General features: G+C 34.1%; 1 protein-coding gene across 1 annotated transcript; it reads left to right on the top strand.

Annotated features, from left to right (window-relative positions):
• Positions 1-2293: 2293 nt before the first annotated feature.
• LOC145692069 (uncharacterized) lies at positions 2294-3902 on the top strand. Its single transcript, XM_081767358.1, has 3 exons — positions 2294-2346; positions 2683-2899; positions 3330-3902. Exons 1-3 carry the CDS (start codon positions 2294-2296, stop codon positions 3900-3902), a joined length of 843 nt encoding a protein of 280 aa, XP_081623484.1.
• Positions 3903-7716: the final 3814 nt, after the last annotated feature.

The following is a 7716-nucleotide window of genomic DNA, read 5'->3' as shown; positions in this document are numbered from 1 at the left end:
TTGCCACTACGAAAATTTCCTTAAAATTTACTGCCTTAGATTGGGGGTTCATAGACAAGTGAATATGTTCATTTGATTAAAGAGTAGACCTCACATTTACTCAATCAATACGGTGGATAGGGCAAAATTGCAGCAAAAAATGTCCTTAACGTTTGAAAACTATGAATACGCGACAAAATTAAAATTAAAAAGGAAAAAAGAAAAGAATAAAGAAATTCCCACAAATATGACGTCACTTTATTTTTTTTATAAAAATGAAAGAAAGTAACCAAATAGCTATATTTTGGCGATAATGGTTCTTAAGAGGCAAACATTGTATGGGTATTTAACGCAATTTATATAATTTTTTATTACGCATGTTAGAAAATTGCTCCTGGGGACGAGCAGGATAATTAACAGTTTTTCCTGTCACGATGCATTCGCCAACAATCATATAGACACACAAAACAAATCCCAGGAACAAAAATGAACAGCTTAATGTGCACCTTCTTCCATGACACGAACATTGACCATTCGTGTTGCCAGGAGCATAGAATTTTACATGAAGAAAACTGATACGAGCATACTCTTCTGCATATAGAGTGCAGACCGACTCATCAACATCTAGGCCGAAATGTTTAAGGTAGAAACTTGACATTTGGAAAGTACATAGGATCTGTGACGTAAGGTTCACTAAGGAAGGTATTTGAAATTATATTTTTTTTCAGTTTTACGTCCCACGTTCATGATGTGTAGAGTAAAGGAGACAGAGATGATGAGAATGAATGAAATGATGGAATGAAGAAAGTGGGAGAAAATGGAAGAACCCCGAGGAAATTCTCAAACATATGGTTTTTCCATCACAAAGCACACTTGGCGCGAGCTGTAATAGAAGCATGAACCTTGTGTTTTTGAAATCCTTCAAGTTTATGGACACGAGATTCTGTATCTAGACATTTCATTTTAAATAAATAAAGATGTCTTTTCACAGTATGTTTTGATATTTAACCTAGAAGGGAGAAAAAGCAGTTGCAAGAGGTGAAATGAGTATTACATTTTATATACAGGGTGAGAAGAAAGTCCCAAACAGCCTAATATCTCGTGAAATATACAGATCAGCAAAACAAAAACTACCACTTGTTAAATAGTTTTGAAAAAGCAGTAGCAGACGGGTTTTGTCGGAAATTGGCAGAAAGGGGCAATTAAGCTGTAAATCGATTCAGTAGGGTCTAAGAAGTGTTTTAAAGTGGTGTCTTCCCGTTGTGCCTACTTCCCGTTATGCCTACAGGCCCTCCAGCACTTTGTAGAAAATATTTTTAATGATCTTATCTGTAGGCAGAACGGTAATTCCCGTTGTGCCTACTTCCCGTTCTGCCTACTCTTTCGAGACGGGGAATTCTGTGCAGGGAGGGATCTTTTCTAGGGATTTTTTCTTTAGTAATTCTAATAGATTCTCCTACTTTCCAGAGTTTTCATTCTCACCGTCGTGAGTAATCCGATTGGGTAGAGAAGCGTGATTATCTAAGCAAACTCATCACCAACAAAACGCCGAACACGTATTTCATACTTTGACCGTTTCTGATTTTGAAAACACTCCTGTGTAGACTATAAGTCATTACTAGGCACCTTGCTTATCACACTGACACTAACAAATCATATATAATAACTTTTTAACGTAATAAGTAAAAGCTTGTTGTGATTCTTATTGAAACGTTTATGTTGCGAGCGGAGCAAGCAAGAAAATTTTTATCATATCTATTTCTTTGCAAACTAACAATATTGATTTAATCGGACGCCAATACGTTTTCAGGGCGACGCGTCGTTTACTGACTTCCCATATTTTTTCTTTCTTCTTGCTTGTTCGGCAACCCCTACTATTAGCGCTCAGGGCAACAGCCCCGCTCGTTCCCCTCTAGCTACGCATCTGATTACTATAACAGTCTTATGTGTTTCGTTGGGTTTTCAGTATTTAGAAAATGTTATTTCAATAAAGTGAAGAATTATATATAACATTTTATATGCATGGCCGCTGAAAAAAAAAATCTCTTTATTAAACTGCAACTATGATTCTGTTCCTTGAATTTTGTCAGTTTTATCAGAAATTTTCCATGGGTTTTGTCTTGCATTCGCAATAATCTGTTTCGTAATTCTAATCCGGATTAATAGACGTAGTAAAGAAAAGACATATTGGAAATGTACACGTGGGTGCAAAGCGACAGTTGTTGTTTTGGGTGACGATGTTTTATCAAAGAGTGGAGTACACTCTCATGAAACAGAAAGGAGCAAAATTGAAGCAAGATGCTTAATAGACAGGATGAAGTGTAAAGTGTCCGAGAATCCTGTAGATGCAGTTCCAAAAGTTTACAGGTAAGACTAAATTTTCTTTTTAAATGAGTAGTTATTTTATTGGTTAGTTCTATCTTCTAGTTAAAAATTAACTACTTTTTTCTTTCGTTTTTTAACATTACGTTAAGAGACACCAAATAGTTGATCTGGGTAAACTGAAGTCAGTTTCTTGAAGGTAGTGGCCTAGTATCTCGCTAGTCGTGTGATACAAGTTCAAGTTAGCAGTACAAATAATCTCAGTTTACAAGTTTTGACTTCAAGCTTATTGCACTAGTCAGATGAATGTATTTTGCAGGTAAATTTTAACGAAACTATTCATGTATTTTTTTTATTTATTTCATTTGTTTCTATCTTCAGAGAAGTGATTGCAAAGGAAGGGATACAGGAAGAGGTTGCAGCCGCTTTGCCAACATTTGAGGGAATTAAACATACCCTGTATAACTGTAGAAGCGCAGAAAGGCCTGAACTTCCCACAACAAGAAATTGTATTAGGTTAGAGGGCAGGTGGAGACAGACATTAACAGGAGAGGAATTTCTCTTAATTGATGATGGTGTTGATTCTGATCGATTATTGGTAACTGAATTTATTATTATTCAATTTTAATTACAATAACTTTCGTAAAGTACTTAATGTTAGCAGTGTTAAGTTTACAGACATTAATTAATATCATCTAGTTTGAATTTACTTAATAGGATCCTCAAAGTTTAGTTTTGGAGCCAGATGTGTACTAATACAATTAACTGATTCAAATAAGGGATTTTAATTGTATTATATTCTGGGCACGAGCTTTAGATAACTTTAACATTCAAGTATGCATCCTTAAATTTTTAGCTAGAATTAAGTATGCTGGTCATCACACTTCAAGCTTGCAGCATGTCTGAAAATTCAATATTAAATATATATTTTGTTTGAATTTAATAAGTTTGTTAATATGTTAATTAGCTAATACACTAATAATTATCAATATATTAGGGGAGCTAAATATTAATATTATATTCTGCAGGTCTTTGGGACAACCGGAAATTTACGGAAGCTTTCAACCACAAAGACAGTTTGGATGGATGGTACTTTTAAAGCAGCTCCCCGTATATATCAGCAGCTGTACACCATACATGGGACATATTTGGGGCAGACTTTTCCGTTTCTATTTTGTTTATTGCCTTCTAAGAAAGAGGAAGACTATCGTAGGATGCTGCTTCTCATTAAAGATGCGGCTTCTGCAAATGGTCTTTCCTTTAATCCTACTACAGTGATTATAGACTTTGAAAGAGCGGTAATCAATGCCGTTACTGGTGTTTTTCCGGATGCAGCCATTCGTGGGTGTTTCTTCCATTACACCCAATGTTTATGGAGGAAAGTTCAGTCATTGGGGTTGTCCACTTTTTATGAAGAAGACAAAGAGGTCAGGAAGTGGATAAGACGTGCTGCTGCACTACCACTTGTGCCAGTGGAGCAAGTGGGTGACATGTTCCTGCATCTCCAGGAAAATGCCCCGGAAGTACAAAACGCAGAGAAGTTTCATGACTATTTAGTCGAAACATGGCTGGACGATGCAGACGCCATTTTCACAAAGTAAGTACGATATAGTAGTTACCTTATTTTCTACGCTATTTCACTATCTGTTTTTCGTTTGATTTTTTTTTTTTCAAATATATGTTGTTTTCGTTTGGGAAACGAAATCTACGTTAGCAGTGATTAGTATTTCATATATAGGCCTAAGTAAGTCTGTTTCGTGTTCGTTTCAGATACAATGTCAAACGGGTTACTGGCAACTGAATCAATCAATTCGAGGAAAGAGATATGATGGAGACAAACACTCTTTTTAAAGGCCGCCTTATGCATCCTCTTGCGTTGTTTGTTTAATAGTTGGCCAGACATGTCTTGGGGATGTGAACTGTGGCATTTTTTAGTACTGCAAGTCTTAGCATGCTGGAGGTAAACTACTGGAAACCCAAATAAAATTTTGTTCTGAAATTGCTTGATATTAGATCTTTTTTTTTTTTTTTTTTTTTTTAATGTTTGTTTCACATACAATGTCTAACATTCTTGCAACTGAGTCAACCAATTTTCCATGTATGATGAAACTTGTAGAGGTGGTGGTTGTTTTTACAGAAGCTTTTAGAAATACTAAAGAAATATTCCCTACAAAAATTCCTCCCTGCACATAATTCCCCGTCTCGAAAGAGTAGGCACAACGGGAAGTAGGCACAACGGGAATTACCGTTCTGCCTAGAGATAAGATAATTAAAAATATTTTCTTTAAAGTGCTGGAGGGTCTGTAGGCAGAACGGGAATGAACCTTTAAAGTTGGTCTAATCACTCGATATGTTTGGTAGTCGAGATATTCAAGATCAAAGTTGAAGGAGAGGGAGACATAGACAAATTGTGAAAATTGGTTCTAAGGCTTGCCGCATGCAACAGAAGCCAGCACAATGTTGTGGAACAATGAGAAACGGTCAGTCACAGTTTAAATGAAAAATCTAAATATCAATTTTTTAATGTTTTTTAAACTGTAAGGGATTCCGTGATATGAACATCTTGTTATAATAATCGCCATTCTCCATTCTTCCCCTTCCAAGTAAAATTACCATCAAATTCTTCCTAAGCGCTATCTTATGTCACAAATTCTATGTAGTGACTAATTTCAAGTTTGTAGTGAGCAAAATTCACTCCATATATTTTTTATTTGAACGTATTTTACTGTGATCTTTATTTTGTTATAAAAAATGCTTGTAAGATCTTTTCTTTTATTCATAAAGGCGAAATCCTTTATTGATGCTAATTTTTGGTCTTATTTAATTTTCATTGCTGACTAAAATTATTTTTCTAGTATCTACTTCTCCTTTCGGTAGAGGTTATGTTTTGAATTGAAAATCCCTTCTATTTATTTTTTTCAATGTGATCTTCAACAACATTTTAGCCAGTTATACTGTAAAAAATAAAAAAAAAATAGCATCAATAAAGAAAAGTTTAGTTTTGTGAATAAACGAAAAGATCTTAGAAGTGTTATTTTTGCAACAAGAGAAAAAATACAGTAAAATACGTTTTGATAGAAAATACATGGAGTGAATTTTGCACACTACAAACTGCTTGAAGTAAAAACTTGAAATTAGTCAGTACATAGAGTTTGTGACATAAGATAGCGCTTAGAAAGGATTTGATGGTAATTTTACTTGGAAGGGGAAGAATGGGGATGGCGATTGTTATAACAAGATGTTCATATCACGGAATCCCTTACAGTTTAAAAAACAGAAAAAAATAGTATTTTGATTTTTCATTTAAACTGTGACTGACCGTTTCTCGCTGTTTCACAACGTTGTGCTGGCTTCTGCTGCATGCGGCACGCTTTGGAACTGATTTTCACAATTTCTCTATCTCTCCCTCCCCTTCAACTTTGATCTTGAATATCTCGGCAACCACAAATCAGCAAGTGATGAAACCAACTTTAAAACCGTCCTTAGATCCTACTGAATCGAGTGAGATTTTAATTGTCTCTCTCAGACAATTTCCAACAAAACCCATCTGCTACTGAAAAAAGCTATCCAATGATACAAAACCCAACATCCTATTCCCACCTCCTTCGGGGGGTACGGGGGTAATTTTGAAATTTTAAATGCGACCCCCCCTTTTGTTACTGCATATTTCGATTCTCTAGAAAATGTAAGTCATTGGACCGAGAATTGAAAACAATGCCTTCACAAATTGCACTTTAATCGACACACAAAAAAGAGGTACTAAAATATTGTGAAAATGCTATTTATTAGTGCCGTGCTTTGTGCTCATACGGTTAGCGTACTGGACTGCGGAGGCACAGATTCTGAGTTCGATCCCGCTCAAAGCAAGTTTTTCTTTTGCTATTTACACAAATAGAAATAATAATTCCACAGTTTTAACTTCAGTTAGTACTTTATTCAAGTTACATAAATTAGAAATTTCGATAACTGTTTTGCAAACTAGCTTTATCGACTGGTTCTTACTAATAGGGCTAGAGTTCATAGGGATTTTTTTTTTACAACAAAAACAAACCAAAACATTTTTGTTGCCATTTGTATTTGCTTGCAAGTTAATAAATTATGGACAAATATATTATTTTTTTTATCGAAGTTAAAATGTATGAATTCATAATTTGGGTACAAAAATACTCATAAAAATGTTACACTGCGCGGGAATCGAACTGAGGAGGTCTCTGATTCCGCATTCCAGTACGCTAACTGCATGGCCACAAAATACGGGACTGACGATTCGGATTTTCATAATGTTTTGGTACTCCCTCTTTTTTTCTGTGCCGACTTAAGCGCCATCTGTGAAGACACAGCTTTCAATTCTGGATCAAATCACTGTCACTTTTGCTGAAGAATCCAAATGTGGAATAAGAAATGGGAATAATATTGAAAATTTTAAATTTACCCCAATACTCCCTAAAAGAGTGGGAATAAGGGAGTTGCGTTTGGTATCATTGGACAGCTTTTTCAAAGCTATTTAACACGTTCTTTCTTTATTTTGCTGATCTGTGTATTTCGCGAGATATTAAACCACTTCGATATTTTTCCCACACTCTATAAATATAATAATAATAATAATAATAATAATAATAATAATAATAATAATAATAATAATAATAATAATAATAATAATAATAATAATAATAATAATAATAATAATTTCATTTTCAGTACAGTGAACAGCTCATTGGCAAAAGTACAACACTATGTTAGAACCATTATATAATCATCTTAAAAGAAACAGAAAAATTGTATAGAATGAATATTAAAGTTGCTGCCTTAGCAGGTTAAGATCCTTGTCAGCTGGTTAATATACTAAATTACAAGGTTCAAGTTAATTTATAAAACAAGATTCAAATAAAATTATTCAATTTCATAAAATACCATTCACAGAACTATGCAAATTAAAACTTCATTTTAACTATCATTTAAAAGAATGAGTCAACCTTGCTTAAAATTGCACATCTGACATGCAGAATATCGTATTCACTTATTGTCATATTTCAACATGAAAGATTGGTTCTTTCAATTAAAGATTATAACGAAAAGATATTCTGAAGATACATAATAACCATAAAACAAAGATTAGCAGTTAGATTCCTTGTCATAAAGTTAAAACAGTTTAATTTTTGAAAGAAATGCTCTGTTATTTCTCCCAATATTTGTTCATTTTAAGTTGCAGTAGCGTATTTAGGAGGGCTATTGAGCTCAAACCACTGCAAAATAAATTTGTTATCTTTTCACATATTTCCGTATAACAATAATCCTTCTTATCATTTCTAAGAATTTCATTGACTTTCCATTTTCCTCTCTTTGTTTAGAAATAATACTGTATTTGTGAAATTTCATTCCATGTAAGAACTGAGTTCTTTTTCTTTCCTTCGTCCA

The sequence above is a fragment of the Thermobia domestica genome, chromosome 8 (assembly GCF_964235325.1).
Source record: "Thermobia domestica chromosome 8, izTheDome1.hap1.1, whole genome shotgun sequence".
Lineage (NCBI taxonomy): Eukaryota > Metazoa > Arthropoda > Insecta > Zygentoma > Lepismatidae > Thermobia > Thermobia domestica.
The sequence above is the reverse complement of the archived record's forward strand: the minus strand, read 5'-3'. Positions and strand labels throughout refer to the sequence as shown.